The sequence below is a fragment of the Ambystoma mexicanum genome, chromosome 9, assembly GCF_040938575.1.
Source record: "Ambystoma mexicanum isolate Mex_15411 chromosome 9, UKY_AmexF1_1, whole genome shotgun sequence".
Taxonomy (NCBI): Eukaryota; Metazoa; Chordata; class Amphibia; order Caudata; family Ambystomatidae; genus Ambystoma; species Ambystoma mexicanum.
In genome coordinates, this window is record NC_090931.1 from 13,677,646 (window position 1) to 13,698,084 (window position 20,439).

At 51.8% G+C, this 20,439-nt stretch overlaps 1 protein-coding gene across 2 annotated transcripts in view; it reads right to left on the reverse strand.

Moving 5' to 3' along the window:
* The window catches only part of VSIG10L2 (V-set and immunoglobulin domain containing 10 like 2), a 488,239-nt gene that overhangs the window by 412,813 nt on the left and 54,987 nt on the right, over window positions 1-20,439 (reverse strand). For both annotated transcript variants that reach the window (XM_069614080.1, XM_069614081.1), the window contains one exon: window positions 3,965-4,240. In XM_069614080.1, the coding sequence (XP_069470181.1) occupies window positions 3,965-4,240 (276 nt within the window). The remainder of the gene's footprint in view (window positions 1-3,964; window positions 4,241-20,439) is intronic.

Sequence of the window (20,439 nt, forward strand, 5' to 3'; positions counted from 1 at the left end):
TGTGAGCGCATGCATGCTCTGGCACTGGGTGAATGTGTGATCGCATGCATGATGCTCTGGGTGAATGTGTGAGCGCATGCATGCTCTGGCACTGGGTGAATGTGTGAGCACATGCATGCTTGGGCACTGGGTGAATGTGTGATTGCATGCATGATGCTCTGGGTGAATGTGTGAGCGCATGCATGCTCTGGCACTGGGTGAATGTGTGAGCACATGCATGCTTGGGCACTGGGTGAATGCGTGAGCGCATGCATGCTCTGGCACTGGGTGAATGTGTGATCGCATGCATGATGCTCTGGGTGAATGTGTGAGCGCATGCATGCTTGGGCACTGGGTGAATGTGTGAGCGCATGCATGCTCTGGGACAGGGTGAATGTGTGAGCGCATGCATGCTCTGGCACTGGGTGAATGTGTGAGCGCATGCATGCTCTGGCACTGGGTGAATGTGTGAGCGCATGCATGCTCTGGGTGAATGTGTGAGCGCATGCATGCTCTGGCACTGGGTGAATGTGTGATTGCATGCATGATGCTCTGGGTGAATGTGTGAGCGCATGCATGCTCTGGCACTGGGTGAATGTGTGAGCACATGCATGCTTGGGCACTGGGTGAATGTGTGAGCGCATGCATGCTCTGGGACTGGGTGAATGTGTGAGTGCATGCATGCTCTGGGTGAATGTGTGAGCGCATGCATGCTCTAGCACTGGGTGAATGTGTGAGCGCATGCATGATGCTCTGGGTGAATGTGTGAGCGCATGCATGCTCTGGCACTGGGTGAATGTGTGAGCGCATGCATGTTCTGGCTCTGGGTGAATGTGTGAGTGCATGCATGCTCTGGGTGAATGAGTGAGCGCATGCATGCTCTGGGTGAATGTGTGAGCGCATGCATGCTCTGCCACTGGGTGAATGTGTGAGTGATATGTGAGTGCATGCATGCTCTGGCACTGGGTGAATGTGTGAGTTCATGCATGCTCGGGCCCTGGGTGAATGTGTGAGCGATGTGTGAGTGCATAAATGCTCTGGCACTGGGTGAATGTGTGAGCGAATGCATGCTCTGGCACTGGGTGAATGTGTGAGCACCTGCAGGTGAATGTGTGAGCACATGCATGCTCGGGCACTGGGTGAATGTGTGAGCACATGCATGCTCTGGCACTGGTTGAATGTGTGAGCGCATGCAGGTGAATGTGTGAGCGCATGCATGCTCTAGCACTAGGTGAACTTGTGAGCGCACGCATGCTCTGGCACTGGGTAAATGTGTGGGCGCATGCATGGTCTGGCACTGGGTGAATGTGTGAGCGCATGCAGGTGAATGTGTGAGTGCATGCATGCACTGGGTGAACCTGCAAGTGCATGCATGCTCTGGCACTGGGTGAACCTGCGAGTGCATGCAAGCTCTGGCACTGGGTGAATATGTGGGCGCATGCAGGCTCTGGCAAAGGGTGAACCTGTGAGCGCATGCATGCTCTGGAACTGGGTGAATGAGTGGGCAATGTGTGGGCGCATGCATGCTCTTGCACTGCGTGAATGTGTGGGCGCATAGAGGCTCTGGCACTGGGTGAATGTGTGGGCACATGCATGCTCTGTCACTGGGTGAATGTGTGGGTGCATGGATGCTCTGGCACTGTGTGAATGTGTGAGCACATGCATGCTCTGTCACTGGGTGAATGTGTGGGTGCATGGATGCTCTGGCACTGTGTGAATGTGTGAGCACATGCAGGTGAATGTGTGAGCGCATGCATGCTCTGGCACTGGGTGAACCTGTGCATGCATGCATGCTCTGGCACTGGGTGAATGTGTGGGCACATGCATGCTCTGGCACTGGGTGAACCTCTGAGCGCATGCATGCTGTGGCACTGGGTGAATGTGTGAGCGCATGCAGGTGAATGTGTAAGCGCATGCATGCACTGGCACAGGGTGAACCTATGCACACATGCATGCTCTGGCACTGGGTGAATGTGTGGGCACATGCATGCTCTGGCACTGGGTGAACCTCTGAGCCCATGTATGCTCTGTCACTGGGTGAATGTGTGGGTGCATGCATGCTCTGGCACTGTGTGAATGTGTGCGCGCATGCAGGTGAATGTGTGAGCGCATGCATGCTCTGGCACAGGCTGAACCTATGCACACATGCATGCTCTGGCACTGGATGAATGTGTGGGCACATGCATGCTCTGGCACTGGGTGAACCTCTGAGCCCATGTATGCTGTGGCACTGGGTGAATGTGTGGGCACATGCATGCTCTGGCACTGGGTGAACCTCTGAGCGCATGCATGCTGTGGTACTAGGTGAATGTGTGAGCGCGTGCATGCTCTGTCACTGGGTGAATGTGTGGGTGCATGCATGCTCTGGCACTGTGTGAATGTGTGAGTTCATGCAGGTGAATGTGTGAGCGCAAGCATGCTCTGTCACTGGGTGAATGTGTGGGTGCATGCATGCTCTGGCACTGTGTGAATGTGTGAGCGCATGCAGGTGAATGTGTGAGCGCATGCATGCTCTGGCACTGGGTGAACCTGTGCACGCATGCATGCTCTGGCACTGGGTGAATGTGTGGGCACATGCATGATGTGGCACTGGGTGAATGTGTGAGCGCATGAAGGTGAATGTGTGAGCATATGCAGGCTCTGGCACTGGGTGAACCTGTGAGTGCATGCATGCTCTGGCACTGAGTGAATGTGTGAGCGCATGCATGCTCTGGCTCTGGGTGAATGTGTGGGCACATGCAGGCTCTGGCACTGGGTGAACCAGTTGGCGCATGCATGCTGTGGCACTGGGTGAATGTGTGAGCGCATGCATGCTCTGGCACTGGGTGAATGTGTGAGCACATGCATGCTCTGGCTCTGGGTGAATCTGTGGGCGCATGCAAGCTCTGGCACTGGGTGAACCTGTGAGCGCATGCATGCTCTGGCACTGGGTGAATGTGTGGGCGCATGCAGGTTCTGGCACTGGGTGAACCTGTGAGTGCATGCATGCTCTGGGACTGGATGAATGTGTGGGCGATGTGTGTGCGCATGCATGCTCTGGCACTGGGTGAATGTGTGAGCACATGCATGCTCTGTCACTGGGTGAATGTATGGGCGCATGCATGCTCTGGCACTGTGTGAACGTGTGAGCACATGCAGGTGAATGTGTGAGCGCATGCATGCTCTTGCACTGGGTGAATGTGTGAGCGCATGCAGGCTCTGGCACTGGGTGAACCTGTGCATGCATGCATGCTCTGGCACTGGGTGAATGTGTGAGCGCATGCAGGCTCTGGCGCTGGGTGAACCTGTGAGCGCATGCATGCTCTAGCACTGGGTGAATGTGTGAGCGCATGCATGCTCTGGCACTGGGTGAATGTGTGAGCGCATGCAGGTGAATGTGTGAGAGCATGCATGCTCTGGCACTGGGTGAATGTGTGAGCGCATGCATGCTCTGGCACTGGGTGAATGTGTGAGAGCATGCATGCTCTGGCTCTGGGTGAATGTGTGAGCGCATGCATGCTCTGGGACTGGGTGAATGTGTGGGCGCATGCATGCTCTGGCACTGGGTGAATGTGTGAGCGCATGCAGGCTCTGGCGCTGGGTGAACCTGTGAGCGCATGCATGCTCTAGCACTGGGTGAATGTGTGAGCGCATGCATGCTCTGGCACTGGGTGAATGTGTGAGCGCATGCAGGTGAATGTGTGAGAGCATGCATGCTCTGGCTCTGGGTGAATGTGTGAGCGCATGCATGCTCTGGCACTGGGTGAATGTGTGAGCGCATGCATGCTCTGGCACTGGGTGAATGTGTGAGCGCATGCAGGTGAATGTGTGAGAGCATGCATGCTCTGGCTCTGGGTGAATGTGTGAGCGCATGCATGCTCTGGCACTGGGTGAATGTGTGAGCGCATGCATGCTCTGCCACTGAGTGAATGGGCATGCATGCTCTAGCTCTGGGTGAATGCGCGTGCATGCTCCGGCGCCACCCATGCGTGCATCGGGGACTTACATATGACATCCAGGTAGACCCTGTCACTGGTCTCCTGGTTCACCTCGTTCTTGCCCGTGCAGGTGTACCAGCCGATGTGTGTCCGGTTGACGGCAGTAAAAAGGACCTGGCTCCCATTCCCCTCGGCCACTGGCACAGTGCCCTCTTGAACTGTATTTCGGTGCCAGGTGTAATCAATGGGTCCAGTTCCATTCTTCACCAAACACGCCAGCATCACAGGCGCCCCCTCCACTGCCGCAGAGTTATTTATTCGCAGGAGGGGCTTCCACACCGGAACTGCAAGAAAAAGCACAAGTTCAGAGCCTCATTACAGACCGTTAAAGACGGCAGTTGATAAGTCCCTCCCCACCCGAGTCTCCTCTGATGCTTCCCCGAAGTCACTGTGGTCCCTCCCCACCCGAGTCTCCTCTGATGATTCCCCGGAGCCACTGTGGCCCCTCCCCACCCGAGTCTCCTCTGATGCTTCCCCGGAGCGACTGTGGCCCCTCCCCACCCGAGTCTCCTCTGATGCTTCCCCGAAGTCACTGTGGTCCCTCCCCACCCGAGTCTCCTCTGATGCTTCCCCGGAGCCACTGTGGCCCCTCGCCACCCGAGTCTCCTCTGATGCTTCCCCGAAGTCACTATGGTCCCTCCCCACCCGAGTCTCCTCTGATGCTTCCCCGGAGCCACTGTGGCCCCTCCCCACCCGAGTCTCCTCTGATGCTTCCCCGGAGCGACTGTGGCCCCTCCCCACCCGAGTCTCCTCTGATGCTTCCCCGAAGTCACTGTGGTCCCTCCCCGCCCGAGTCTCCTCTGATGCTTCCCCGAAGCCACTGTCAGAGGCCTAGGCAGCGAACAGGTCCCTCCCCACCCGGGTCTCCTCTGATGCTTCCCCGAAGTCACTGTGGTCCCTCCCCACCCGAGTCTCCTCTGATGCTTCCCCGGAGCCACTGTGGCCCCTCGCCACCCGAGTCTCCTCTGATGCTTCCCCGAAGTCACTATGGTCCCTCCCCACCCGAGTCTCCTCTGATGCTTCCCCGGAGCCACTGTGGCCCCTCCCCACCTGAGTCTCCTCTGATGCTTCCCCGAAGCCACTGTGGTCCCTCCCCACCCGAGTCTCCTCTGATGCTTCCCCGAAGTCACTGTGGTCCCTCCCCGCCCGAGTCTCCTCTGATGCTTCCCCGGAGCCACTGTGGCCCCTCCCCACCCGAGTCTCCTCTGATGCTTCCCCGGAGCCACTGTGGCCCCTCCCCACCCGAGTCTCCTCTGATGCTTCCCCGGAGCCACTGTGGCCCCTCCCCACCCGAGTCTCCTCTGATGCTTCCCCGGAGCCACTGTGGCCCCTCGCCACCCGAGTCTCCTCTGATGCTTCCCCGGAGCCACTGTGGCCCCTCCCCACCCGAGTCTCCTCTGATGCTTCCCCGAAGTCACTGTGGTCCCTCCCCGCCCGAGTCTCCTCTGATGCTTCCCCGAAGCCACTGTCAGAGGCCTAGGCAGCGAACAGGTCCCTCCCCACCCGAGTCTCCTCTGATGCTTCCCCGAAGTCACTGTGGTCCCTCCCCACCCGAGTCTCCTCTGATGCTTCCCCGGAGCCACTGTGGCCCCTCGCCACCCGAGTCTCCTCTGATGCTTCCCCGAAGTCACTGTGGTCCCTCCCCACCCGAGTCTCCTCTGATGCTTCCCCGGAGCCACTGTGGCCCCTCCCCACCCGAGTCTCCTCTGATGCTTTCCCGAAGTCACTGTGGTCCCTCCCCACCCGAGTCTCCTCTGATGCTTCCCCGGAGCCACTGTGGCCCCTCCCCACCTGAGTCTCCTCTGATGCTTCCCCGGAGCCACTGTGGCCCCTCCCCACCCGAGTCTCCTCTGATGCTTCCCCGAAGTCACCGTGGCCCCTCCCCACCCGAGTCTCCTCTGATGCTTCCCCGGAGCCACTGTGGCCCCTCCCCACCCGAGTCTCCTCTGATGCTTCCCCGGAGCCACTGTGGCCCCTCCCCACCCGAGTCTCCTCTGATGCTTCCCCGGAGCCACTGTGGTCCCTGCCCGCCCGAGTCTCCTCTGATGCTTCCCCGAAGCCACTGTCAGAGGCCTAGGCAGCGAACAGGTCCCTCCCCACCCGAGTCTCCTCTGATGCTTCCCCGAAGTCACTGTGGTCCCTCCTCACCCGAGTCTCCTCTGATGCTTCCCCGGGGCCACTGTGGCCCCTCGCCACCCGAGTCTCCTCTGATGCTTCCCCGAAGTCACTGTGGTCCCTCCCCACCCGAGTCTCCTCTGATACTTCCCCGGAGCCACTGTGGCCCCTCCCCACCCGAGTCTCCTCTGATGCTTTCCCGAAGTCACTGTGGTCCCTCCCCACCCGAGTCTCCTCTGATGCTTCCCCGGAGCCACTGTGGCCCCTCCCCACCCGAGTCTCCTCTGATGCTTCCCCGGAGCCACTGTGGCCCCTCCCCACCCGAGTCTCCTCTGATGCTTCCCCGAAGTCACTGTGGCCCCTCCCCACCCGAGTCTCCTCTGATGCTTCCCCGGAGCCACTGTGGCCCCTCCCCACCCGAGTCTCCTCTGATGCTTCCCCGGAGCCACTGTGGCCCCTCGCCACCCGAGTCTCCCCTGATGCTTCCCCGGAGCCACTGTCAGGGGCCTAGGCAGCGAACAGGTCCCTCCCCACCCGAGTCTCCTCTGATGCTTCCCCGAAGTCACTGTGGTCCCTCCCCACCCGAGTCTCCTCTGATCTCCTCTGATGCTTCCCCGAAGTCACTGTGGTCCCTCCCCACCCGAGTCTCCTCTGATGCTTCCCCGGAGCCACTGTGGCCCCTCGCCACCCGAGTCTCCTCTGATGCTTCCCCGAAGTCACTGTGGTCCCTCCCCACCCGAGTCTCCTCTGATGCTTTCCCGGAGCCACTGTGGCCCCTCCCCACCCGAGTCTCCTCTGATGCTTTCCCGAAGTCACTGTGGTCCCTCCCCACCCGAGTCTCCTCTGATGCTTCCCCGGAGCCACTGTGGCCCCTCCCCACCCGAGTCTCCTCTGATGCTTCCCCGGAGCCACTGTGGCCCCTCCCCACCCGAGTCTCCTCTGATGCTTCCCCGAAGTCACTGTGGCCCCTCCCCACCCGAGTCTCCTCTGATGCTTCCCCGGAGCCACTGTGGCTCCTCCCCACCTGAGTCTCCTCTGATGCTTCCCCGGAGCCACTGTGGCCCCTCCCCACCCGAGTCTCCTCTGATGCTTCCCCGGAGCCACTGTGGCCCCTCGCCACCTGAGTCTCCTCTGATGCTTCCCCGGAGCCACTGTCAGGGGCCTAGGCAGCGAACAGGCCCCTCGCCACCTGAGTCTCCTCTGATGCTTCCCCGGAGCCACTGTGGCCCCTCGCCACCCAAGTCTCCTCTGATGCTTCCCCGGAGCCACTGTCAGAAGCCTAGGCAGCGAACAGGCCCCTCCCCACTGAGTCTACTCTGATGCTTCCCCGGAGCCACTGTCAGGGGCCTAGGCAGCGAACAGGTCCCTCCCCACCCGAGTCTCCTCTGATGCTTCCCCGGAGCCACTGTGGCCCCTCGCCACCCGAGTCTCCTCTGATGCTTCCCCGGAGCCACTGTCAGGGGCCTAGGCAGAGAACAGGCCCCTCGCCACCCGAGTCTCCTCTGATGCTTCCCCGGAGCCACTGTGGCCCCTCGCCACCCGAGTCTCCTCTGATGCTTCCCCGGAGCCACTGTCAGAGGCCTAGGCAGCGAACAGGCCCCTCCCCACCCGAGTCTCCTCTGATGCTTCCCCGATGTCACTGTCAGAGGCCTAGGCAGCGAACAGGTCCCTCCCCACCGAGTCTCCTCTGATGCTTCCCCGAAGCCACTGTCAGAGGCCTAGGCAGTGAACAGGTCCCTCCCCACCCGAGTCTCCTCTGATGCTTCCCCGAAGCCACTGTCAGAGGCCTAGGCAGTGAACAGGTCCCTCCCCACCCGAGTCTCCTCTGATGCTTCCCCGAAGCCACTGTCAGAGGCCTAGGCAGCGAACAGATCCTTCCCCACCTGAGTCTCCTCTGATGCTTCCCCGAAGCCACTGTCAGAGGCCTAGGCAGTGAACAGGTCCCTCCCCTCCTACTGCAGAAAGCACCCACCAGAGGAGTCGCCATTCACGAATAGACCAAACTGTCCTAGCACAGTGCCCCGCATTACATCAGCAGTGGCCCCAAAACTGCTGACCTTATCCGTACCCCCAGACTGTGCCCCGTATGTGCATCACTGCTTTGATTCCCAGTCAACCCCATCCATGCTACCACCTGTTTCTGGAATGGATGTCCTGCCTGTGCGTGGGTATTGTTCAACTTCTCTAATACTTCAAGACTTTGCTGAAATTTAGATATTTGGGAAAGTAAACCAGAGCTTCAGGATTGACACTGTTGTGCTCCATTTGGCATGTTCTCTAGCTAGAATGGGAAGTTCCCTCAAATGCCCTCTCTGTAGAATGGGAAGTTTTCTGGAATGGGAAGTTCCCGGGAATGTTCCCTACCTAGAGTGGGACGTTGTCTGCAATAGTTTCTCTCTAGAATAAGAGGTTCCCTCAAATGCTCTCTACCTAGAATGGGAAGTTTCCTAGAATGGGAAGTTCCCAGAATGGGAAGTTCCCTAGATTGGGATGTTCCTTGGAATGTTCTCTACCTCGAATGGGAAGTTCCCAGAATGGTTTCTCCTAAGAATGGAAAGTTCCCTGGGATAGGAAGTTCCTTGGAATGTTCTCTACCTAGAATGGGAAGTTCCCCACAGTGGGAAGTTCCCTGGAAAGTTCTCTACCTAGAATGGGAAGTTTCCTGGAATGGGAAGTTCCCTGGAATGTTCTCTACCTAGAGTGGGAAGTTCTCTGCAATGGGTTCTCCCTAGAATGAGAGGCTTCCCCAAATGCTTTCTACCTAGAATGGGAAGTTCCCAGAATGGGAAGTTCCCACGATGGTTTCTGCCTAGAATGGGAAGTCCCTGGAATGGGAAGTACCTTGGAAGGTTCTCTACCTAGAATGGGAAATTCCCAGAATGGTTTCTCCCTAGAATGGGGAGTTCCCCGGGATAGGAAGTTCCTTGGTATGTTCTCTACCTAGAATGGGAAGTTCCCCACAGTGGGAAGGTACCTAGAATGGAAAGTGTCCTGGAATGGGAAGTTCACTGGAATGTTCTCTACCTAGAGTGGGAAGTTCTCTGCAATGGGTTCTCCCTAGAATGAGAGGTTCCCTCAAATGATGGGAGGTTCCCTAAAATGCGAAGTTCCCTGGAATGTTCTCTACCCAGAGTGGGAAGTTCCCTGCAATGGTTTCTCCCTAGAATGAGAGGTTCCCTCAAATGCTCTCTAACTAGAATTGGATGTTCCCTAGAATAGGAAGTTCCCAGAATGGGAACTTCCCTAGAATGGGAAGCTCCTTGGAATGTTCTCTACCTAGAATGGGAAGTGCCCAGAATGGTTTCTCGATTAAATGGGACGTTGGCTGGAATGGGAAGTTCCTTGTAATGGTCTCCACCTAGAATGGGAAGTTCCCCAGAGTGGGAAGTTCCCTAGAAAGTTCTCTACCTAGAATGGGATGTTTCCTAGAATGGGAAGTTCCCTGGTATGTTCTCTACCCAGAGTAAGAAGTTCCCTGCAATGGTTTCTCCGTGGAATGAGAGGTTCCAACAAATGATCTCTACCTAGAATGGGAATTTCCCTGGAATGGGAAGTTCCTTGGAATATTCTCTACCCAGAATGGAAAGTTCCCCCAAGTGAGTGGTACGTTCCCTGGAACGTTCTGTACCTAGAATGGGAAGCTCCCTGGAATGGTCTCTACCTAGACTGGGAAGTTCCCTGGAATGGGAAGTTCCCTGGAATGCTCTATACCTAGAATGGGAAGTTCCCTGGAATGGGAAACTCCCATGAATGCTCTCTACCTAGAATGGGAAATTCCCTGCAATGGTTTCTCCCAAGAATGAAAGGTTCCCTCGAATGCTCTCTCCCTAGAATGAGAGGTTTCCTCAAATGCTCTCCACCTAGGATGGGAAGTTCCCTGGAATGTTCTCTACCTAGAATGGGAAGTTCCCCAGAATGTTTTCTCCCTAGAATGGGAAGCACCCTGGAATGTTATCTACCTAGAATGGGAAGTTCCCTTGAATGGTCTCTCCCTATAATGGGAAGCTCTCTGGAATGCTCGCTACCTAGAGTAGGAAGTTCACTGGAATGTTCTCTCCCTAGAATGAGAGGTTCCCTCAAATGCTCTCACTCTAGAATGGGAAGTTCCCTCAAATGCTCTCTCCCTAGAATGAGAGGTTCCCTCAAATGTTCTCTCCCTAGAATGGGAAGTTCCCTGGAATGCTCTCGCCCTAAAATTGGAGGTTCCCTCGAATGCGCTCTCCCTACAATGAGAGGATCCCTCAAATGCTCTCTACCTAGAATGGGAAGTTCCCTGCAATGGGAAGTTCCCTGGAATGTTCTCTACCTAGTTCACCAGAGTGGGAAGTTCCCTGCAATGTTCTCTACAAAGAATGGAAAATTCCCTGAGTTGTTTCTCCCTAGCATTGGAAGCTCCCTCGAATGCTCTATACCTATAATGGGAAATTCACTGGAATGGGAAGTTCTCTGGAATGTTCTCTACCTAGAATGGGAATTTCCCCAGAATGGTTTCTCCCTAGAAAGGGAAGCTCCCTGCAATGCTCTCTACCTAGAATGGGACGTTCCCTGCAATGATTTCTTCTGAGAATGTGAGATTCCCTCAAATGCTATTTACCTAGAATGAGAGGTTCCCTCAAATACTCTCTACCTTGAATGGGATGTTCTCTGGAATGCTCTCTACCAAGAATTCAAAGTCCCTGGAATGCTCTCTAACTAGAATGGGAAGTTGCTGGAATGCTCTCTCCCTAGAATAGGACGTTCCCTGACAGGCTCTCTCTCTAGATTTGGAAGTTCCCTGGAATGTTCTCTTCCTAGAATGGCAAGTTGCTTGGAATTCTCTCTCGATGGAATGGGAAGTTCCCTGGAATGCTCGCCACGTAGAATGAGAAGTTCCCTGGAATGCTCGCCACCTACAATGGGAAGTTTCCTGGAATGGAACATTCCCTGGAATGTTCTCGACCTACAATGGGAAGCTCCCTGGAATGCTCTCTAACGAGAATTGGAAGTCCCTGTAATGTTCTCTACCTAGAATGAGAAGTTGCTGGAATGGGAAGTTCCCTGGAATGTTCTCTACCTAGTTCCCCAGAGTGGGAAGCTCCCTGCAATGTTCTCTACCTACAACAGGAAATTCTCAGAGTGGTTTCTCCCTAGAATTGGAAGCTCGCCAAAATGCTCTCTACCTAGAATGGGAATTCCCCCAGAATGGTTTCTCACTAGAATGGGAAGCTCCCTGGAATGCTCTCTACCTAGAATGGTAAGTTCCCTGCAATGGTTTCTCCCTAGAATGCGAGATCCCCTCAAATGCTCTCTCCCTAGAATGAGAGGTTCCCTCAAATGCTCTCTACCTAGAATGGGAAGTTCCCTGGAATGCTCTCTACCAAGAATTGGAAGTCACTGGAATGCTCTCTACCTAGAATGGGAAGTTGCTGGAATGGTAAGTTCCTTGGAATGTTCCCTACCTAGTTCCCCAGAAAGGGATGTTCCCTGGAATGTTCTCCTCCTAGGATGGTTAATTCGAGAATGGTTTCTCCCTAGAATGGGAAGCTCCTGGGAATGCTCTCAACCCAGAATGGTTTCTCCCTAGAATGGGAAGCTCCCTGGAATGCTTTCTACCTAGAATGGGAAGTTACGTGCAATGGTTTCTCCCTAGAATGCAAGATTCCCTCGAATGCTCTCTCTCTAGAATGAGAGGTTCCCTGCAATGCTCTCTTCCAAGAATTCAGAGTCCCTGGAATGCTCTCTAACTAGAATGGGAAGTTGCTGGAATGCTCTCTCCCTAGAATAGGAAGTTCCCTGACAGGCTCTCTCTCTAGATTTGGAAGTTCCCTGGAATGTTCTCTCCCTAGAATGGCAAGTTGCTTGGAATTCTCTCTCCCTGGAATGGGAAGTTCCGGGAATGCTCGCCACTTAGAATGGGAAGTTCCCTGGAATGCTTGCCACCTAGAATGGGAATTTTCCTGGAATGGAATGTTCCCTGGAATGTTCTCTACCTAGAATGGGAAGTTCCCTAGAATGCTCTCTACCAAGAATTGGAAGTCCCTGGAATGCTCTCTACCTAGAATAGGAAGTTCCCTGACAGGCTCTCTCTCTAGATTTGGAAGTTCCCTGGAAAGTTCTCTCCCTAGAATGGCAAGTTCCTTGGAATTCTCTCTCCCTGGAATGGGAGGTTCCCTGGAATGCTCTCTTCCAAGAATTCAGAGTCCCTGGAATGCTTTCTAACTAGAATGGGAAGTTGCTGGAATGCTCTCTCCCTAGAATAGGAAGTTCCCTGACAGGCTCTCTCTCTAGATTTGGATGTTCCCTGGAATGTTCTCTCCCTAGAATGGCAAGTTGCTTGGAATTCTCTCTCCCTGGAATGGGAAGTTCCGGGAATGCTCGCCACTTAGAATGGGAAGTTCCCTGGAGTGCTTGCCACCGAGAATGGGAATTTTCCTGGAATGGAATGTTCCCTGGAATGTTCTCTACCTAGAATGGGAAGTTCCCTAGAATGCTCTCTACCAAGAATTGGAAGTCCCTGGAATGCTCTCTACCTAGAATAGGAAGTTCCCTGACAGGCTCTCTCTCTAGATTTGGAAGTTCCCTGGAAAGTTCTCTCCCTAGAATGGCAGGTTCCTTGGAATTCTCTCTCCCTGGAATGGGAGGTTCCCTGGAATGTTCTCTTCCAAGAATTCAGAGTCCTTGGAATGCTTTCTAACTAGAATGGGAAGTTGCTGGAATGCTCTCTCCCTAGAATAGGAAGTTCCCTGACAGGCTCTCTCTCTAGATTTGGAAGTTCCCTGGAATGTTCTCTCCCTAGAATGGCAAGTTGCTTGGAATTCTCTCTCCCTGTAATGGGAAGTTCCCGGGAATGCTCGCCACCTAGAATGGGAAGTTCCCTGGAATGCTTGCCACCTAGAATGGGAATTATCCTGGAACGGAACGTTCCCTGGAATGTTCTCTACCTAGAATGGGAAGTTCCCTAGAATGCTCTCTACCAAGAATTGGAAGTCCGTGTAATGCTCTCTACCTAGAATGTGAAGTTTCTGGAATGCTCTCTCCCTAGAATAGGAAGTTCCCTGACAGGCTCTCGCTCTAGATTTGAAAGTTCCCTGGAAGGTTCTCTCCCTAGAATGGCAAGTTCCTTGGAATTCTCTTTCCCTGGAATGGGAGGTTCCCTGGAATGCTTGCCACCTAGAATGGGAAGTTCCCTGGAATGCTCTCTACCAAGAATTCAAAGTCCCTGGAATGCTCTCTAACTTGACTGGCAAATTCCTTGCAATGGCCTCTCCCTAGAATGTGAAGTTCCCTGGAATGCTTCTTCCTGTTTTCTATTCCTGTTTTACGCTGCTGTCTGAAAATGAAGGGAGAGATGCTTTCTAAGTAGGAGATTAAGCCCTCTCTAAGCCCCATCCCTTCTAGGGTCCTGTAGTTGCCCAGAGCAAGATGCTTAATTTCTGCCATCCAGGTGCCTAGCATGCAGGGCCATGATTGGGCCCAGTGGCTCCCCACACTCCCAGGGCATCAATTCCTTCATCAGGATTTAGACTCTGGTCACCTTGCAAGATGTCACCTCCACTTCTCCCACCTGGGAATCCGCTACACAAGTACTTTCCCTTGCTTGTCCATTTATATCCGCCCCTCCGTGGCCGGCTCCCACCGTTGGCCAATGCCTGTTCCAATCAGTGCTGATTGTCCAGTTATTCACGCTGCCAATATTAACACTTCACGTGACTGGTATGTTAAGTGTCATGGCCGGAAGTGACCCGGAACTGAATGATTTCAGCCCTCATTTCACCGCAGGTGCCCTTTGACTGCTAGTTTGATCAGAGCTGACATCAGCAGAGGTAGCCAATTACACCCCAGAACCCCAATGGACCTGTAGAGGAGGTCCCAGACATAGCCTGCATCCCAACCCCCCATTTTGAGGTACCAGGGACATACTCGCCAAGATATGTGACATATGAGGAACACATGAACCAACAGAGAGCACTTCTAGGCCTCTGCCCAGTGCCCATCAGAAATGCAATACCTGTCGAAGTGCCTATAACCAGACAGCCATGGGCAGATCAGTACCCACTGAGACAACCGTACCAGCAGCTGACACGAAATGAGACTACTTACAAACTGTCCCCGAAGAGACCCAAAGAGTCTTAATGGAGGGCAAATGGTGACAACATAAGAGCCCAGACAGACGTACAATGAACATAAACAACAAACGGAAGTTGACACACAAGGGCGAAATGTAAGGAAAACGATGAAACAATGTTAATATAAAGAAACGTAACCATGATCGAATTATGTAACTGGCTAAATGCCTGTAAATAGGCCCGAAACGCAAGAAGCTAAGAAAACGGTACTGCTTGCAATGCTTAGTAGAAGAATAGAGCAGCAAGTGCCAACTAAATATCTACCTCAACGAAGCACATTATATAAGTGTGACTCCATTTTGTGAAAGCAGAATTAAAGCCAGGCTGCAAGGAGAAAACAGGCCGAGATTCATATTCCCGCTAAAGCCAGAAGGGATGAGTGGAATCGAAACTCAGTGAGAAGTAGCTCATGCTTGGGAATTCGAGGTCAACTAAAAATAGGGAGAGTGGCAGCTTTGAAGAAACAAAACTTCAGAGCATAGAAGCCAGCCAGTGAAGGTCGAGATTAGGAGGCCTCATGCAGGTGGCGAGGCTAAGGAAGAATCAAATACACGAAAATGAAGCAGATTCACGGTGAACAGACACGTGACCAGCCATGTGCAAAGAGGAACCAACGTCTGATGTCACCCAGAACCCGAGGATGCCATAAATTTTCCTTTCCTGATAAGAAGCTACAGTTTGGAGGCCATGCTCAGCCAACTAATTGACACATAGCCCTAAAGTACTGATTGATGGAAGGGAGGCAGGGTGAATCTTGGGGCACAAGGCACCTGGGTGTCCATTCTGCATGCTGCTAATTAAAGTGGAGATTTATGCCTTGGGGTGTAACCCACCCAATCACAATGGACCAAATCATCTAGGGTCCGATAGTGAGTAGAACCAATAAGACGTTGTACTTTTAGTGACGTCTATCACGAGTGATGGGCTTAGACTCCCCACCCGATAAGAGTTATCCAATCCCCACACTCTGTTACCATATACAGATATAGTAGCTATACTTAAGTTACCTTTTCCAACCAATAGAATTGCATGTCAAACTTATGAGTGTTACACGTCAATGATGACGAGAATTCGCTATATAAATTACTGCTTGCATGAAGAAATTGGGAGTTGAAGCGAGACAGGCGATCGCATCACTGTTGATTACCATTTGTTTCCCCGTTTTTTGTACTTGTCATTAAACGGACTTCCCTTTGTTAAACCGTTGTCTTGTCCTTATTGATTGGTGTTGAAGTAACTGAATCCCCCACCCCATCCTCTTCAAGGGGTGGCTATCTTGTTTTAAGGTGCCGGAGGGCAATCTCTGAATCTCAATGGGCCCGTTCAGAGGTCGCTCCGCTCTCCAGTACACTTGGTAGCGACGAGGATCTTGACCATTGAGTATTGATTAACTATTGATAAGACACCTATTGACCGCCGACACAAAGTAACTCTAAGTCTTTGGCAATATCACAAGTCCTTCGCCATTCGGCTGAGTAGACTGAGAAGCTTCCCGTGGACAATGATAGTGTAGTCCATAAAATCTGCAGTGGGTCTGAAGGAACCTGCCTAACAGAGCATAACCCTTCTCATTCCTACGGGCAGCTGATCGGACGAAAAGACCGGAGAGGCGGTAACGACGGAGGGGCTGGTGATCCCGAAGATCCAGAGAGGAACCATGCGAGCGGTGAGTGAACGAGAAGACTCAATACTTTGGCAAAAGTTTTGTAGACATTAGAACAAGTAAGGGAAAAGGTAATGGAGGGTGGCGGAAAATAAAATAATCAGAAGTAGAGAAGACTATATATATATAAGGGGATAATGACTTGAGTATAATAGAGAAAAACAGTGGTTACAGGGATAGATACCCGAGAGAAAAACAGTGGTTACTGGGATAGATACCCGAGAGACAAACAGTGGTTACTGGGATAGATACCTGAGAGAAAAACAGTGGTTATCGGGAGGACACCCGAGAGAAAACAGTGGTTACCAGGAGGACACCCGAGAGAAAACTGAGGATACCAGGAAGGACACCTGAGATAAAAAAAAAGTAAGAGGATTCTCCTTGTTCCTGCGCTTTAATATAGCGGTCAGAAGAAACTTGAACTCAGAGCCCACATAATAGGGGACAATTAGGCTACTGCGACGATTAAAGACATCGGAAAAGGTTTTTGTTTAAACTCCATGTCGGGGTAGTGATTATAAGGCAGAGATATATGTGTCCAGATGGTGTCTGTCTGGTCTGTCAAATGTCTGTCGTGCGTGTTCTGTTATATGTCAAATGTAAGGAACTGAATCATTGATTGTTTGAAAAAAAGTTTGGGTTTTACGCGATTCTGCAACTGAGAGGGAATCGCACATGGATTGATGGTTTTGAGTAAATTGATGAGATAGAATTTTGGTGGGAAAAGATTGGATTGGACCTCGCGTGTTTGGTGCTCGCTCGTATTGTTGGAAGTATTGAAATTGCATGAAAATATTGTTGGAAATAGAATTCAAGCATGGAGGATATTACACCACTCGCCCACTTATGTAAGCAGTTGCCTACACATGCATCCAAGCTTAAAAAATACAGCACTGAGTGGGTTAGGGGTACCGCCCACAAGATGTTTATGCTGTGGCCGCAGAACAGGTCCTTATCTAAAGCCGTCTTTCAGCATATGATGACTTATCTACATGCCACATATACAGGTAAAAACTAGAGAAACGTCTTGCTGTTCTAGAACTTTGGAAAATGTTTGAACAGCCAAAGGAGGAAGAGCCACCCGCAGACTGGTTATTAAACATATGCACAGAGGGGGATGAGATGCCTACCGCGCCACCAGCCTCGCCTGAGCCAGAGATCGAGGGAAGTAAGTCAGAGGGACTCTACCCGCTAAGAGAGCTTAAGGCAGCCATGGGGTATAGCAACCCCACGTATGAGTCACATACGTACAGTAGTGACGTGATCAAGGAGAAGGAGCAGGAAATTGATCTTACCTCCGCAGTCCCGACAGGGAGAGACGCGATGATGAAAGGAAGGACCAGGCACAGATTAGTTAACCTCTCGATAAAGAGGGAGAGGGAAAGAAATGGAAAGGAAGTGAATACAGAACTGATGAGATAGCATTCGCAAAAGACAAATGTATGGGAGGACAGATATTATTGAAACTCGATGGTAAAGGAAGTGATGATGTGAGACCGACAGAGAGGTCTGATGAAGTACAGAGAAGGGAAAAGAAGAAAGAAAATAAAATAAGGGATGAAAGAATAAAAAGGAAAGATAGACTGAGGCGAGAACAGCTATATCACGAAGAGCAAGAGAAACAGCTTGTTCGCAAACAGAAGGCAGCCTATGATCAGTACAGACAGAATCAGGGATGTTTAGAAGAAGAGCAAAGAGTATGTGAAAAGAGAATAAGGAGTCGGGAAGATGAGGAAGTTAGAAAGAAGGGCAAACGAACGTAGAAATGAAAGGAGAAGAGAAGACAAGACTAGAGAAGAAGCAAGAAAGCGCAAGGAAGTTGATAATGATACGGAACGTAAGCGTAGACAAAGGGCACGAGATCTCGAATATTTGAAGCGGGAAGTTAAAAAACCTAATCCTGTTGTAGAATGGGAAGATATTGAAGAATTTTTTCCTGCGTACGACTCAATACCAGGCTCAAGTAGGACAGATATTGAAGATGACTTCGACACCAGAAGCATCAGAGAAACGATCGATAAAATATATGATGAAATGGGGTTGGAGCCAACATCCCACGGGGAAAGGGAAGACGAGCGCTTGGAGAGCACTCAGTTATATGATACAGAGGAGGTCACCCAAATTAGTGGGAGCGGGAGATTGTCCCTGGACAGGCTAGAAATTAGTAAAAATGATGAAGATGCAAGAAGTTGTGTGAATTCGGAACAATCCAAGTCCGACTCTGGAGGGGAAACGGAGGACGAGACAAATGAAGAAAGGAGATGGCGTGAAAAGCGGCCCCCAAGGTACAAAGGGGTACAATGGTCAGATGCTAGCGAGTCCACACCTAGGGCATCAGAGTCTGCCGCACAGCCCAGCCGGCATGAAGGAAAAACCCACGGTCAGAGGGGGGTGTCAGCACCCGCCTATGTAGACAGATTGAGGACATTGCCAAGTAGACGGCGATGCGGAAATGTTACCCCAGCGATAGACAGGAGAGCCATGGGGAAAGAGAAGGAAGACTGCGCATTCCAATTCCTTCTGCTACAAAAAGGGGGAATAAGACCAAAATATATTCCATGGCCACACATGGATCGAGAAAACCTGAAAAACAAACTTCCAATGCTGACATCGGGAGCCGGGAAGTGGATACATGAGTTAGAGAAAATGACAGGGGGTGTCACGTTAGCTATAGGGGACATTAAGGGTCTCCTGATCGCTATACTTGGTGAAAGAGCAGACGATGTGTGGAAAAGAGCAGGGTACCCTAGTGTAACCATAATTAACACTACCCATGACGGAGCACCATTTAATAACTGTAGAGCAGCTGTGTGGAAAGGACTGTGAGTGCTGTACCCAGATACTTCCGATATGGGAGCTATAATGACTCGAAAAATGAAGGAGTCAGAAGATCCGTTGCTTTATATCCAGAATTTTCAAGACGCGTGGGTGCTCGAAATGCATGAATCTTGGACAAAATCTATCCCTGTATTCTACCATATACTATGCCAAGGGTTACCAGAACCAGTGCAGAAACAGCTCAAGAAATGTGTAGGAGTAGAAGCTAAACCATGGGCCAAAATACAGTTGACTATTGCACATTACTGTAGATTGTTGCAAGAAAAGAATCGAAAAAAGGAAGCAACTCGCAAGGGTGAGGAAGCAAAGCTGGTGCAAAAGAAATGATCAAAGTATGCTCTCGATGGAGCCATGCTGACAAGCCCAGCTGAACCGAATGTACAACAGGCGACTAACCCACCGCAGAACAACCAGGGTAACGCAGGATTTTACCCGAGGGGAAGGGGATTCAGAGGAAGAGGATGACAGAGTAATCAGGGAGGTTTCCAGAATAATCAAGGAGGCTTTCAAAACATGCAGATGGGTAGTTCAGATATGTCAAATGGACAGATAGGCCGACCACCACCAGTATGTTGGCTGTGTGGTATGACAGGGCATGTGGCGCACGTGTGCAGAAGCCAAGGCATGTGGCAAAATGGACAAGGAATGGGAGCAGGCACGGTGAATCCGCCTGCTATCCCACAACAGAGTGGTGCACTGAATCACACAGGGCAGCAGCAAGCACCAGGCTTGCAGCAAGGTGTGCAACAAGGGGTTCAACCCTCGAACATGGAGAATCTGCCACAAGGGCAAACCCAACAAGCACTACCGCAAATGTCTCAGGGCGCAAACTCCGGCAGGGGAGGCAACCCTGGGAATGGAGAAAATACACAAGCATTCAGTGGACCGAACTTATATAGGAACTAGGACAGCTCACTGGGAACTCTGATGTGCTCTATCCTATCAGTGACACCAGACCCTAACAGGGAACCAAGGGTGAATGTCGTCATAGGGGGGAAAGAATATTCCTTCTTAGTTGACACGGGTGCATCCCACTCGTGCATAAGAGAAGGCAAGTTTTCCTTGTCTGGCCAGGCCATAGATACTCAGAGTTTTACAGGAGCTCACAGCAGAGTTCCCTTTACAGACAATCTCCCAGTCTCTGTAGGAGAATGCAAGATGAATGTACCCTTATTATATTCTCGCCAGACTCCAGTAAACATTTTGGGTCGAAACTTAATGACAAAGTTAAATATGACAATCTTGTTCACGGAGGAGGGCATAGTATGCGCCACTCCAGGAATGCACTATTCAAATGTGTGCAAAATGACCAGACCATACTCCGGACATATAGCCATGAGAGCTATACTTTTAGAACCAGAAGTCTTCGCATATGGCATACGTGTGCTTATGGTGGGGTTGCAGGGTCTTGCAGATAGGACCATGAGAACCCCTGATGAGTTTCTATTCAGACCAAGAATACCTATGCATGAAGAAGGGGACAAGTATTTCCCTTGACAATACATATTGCAGCAGTCTGAGGGAAAGTAGCAAAAGTCAAAGGGTTCGATGACGAAGGCAGACAATGGTGTGCAATTATCGCCATTGAAGAAGGGTACCGAATGACTGACGTCACTGATGACGATCTGTTCGAAGAACACCCTAACTTAGAAGAGACAAAGGTGGAAGTAAGACTCATATTCTGGGTCAAAATAATCAAACGAGAAGTGCCACAGAGAATGATGTTAGTACTGATTCGTCCCACATACTTTGTTGACGATAT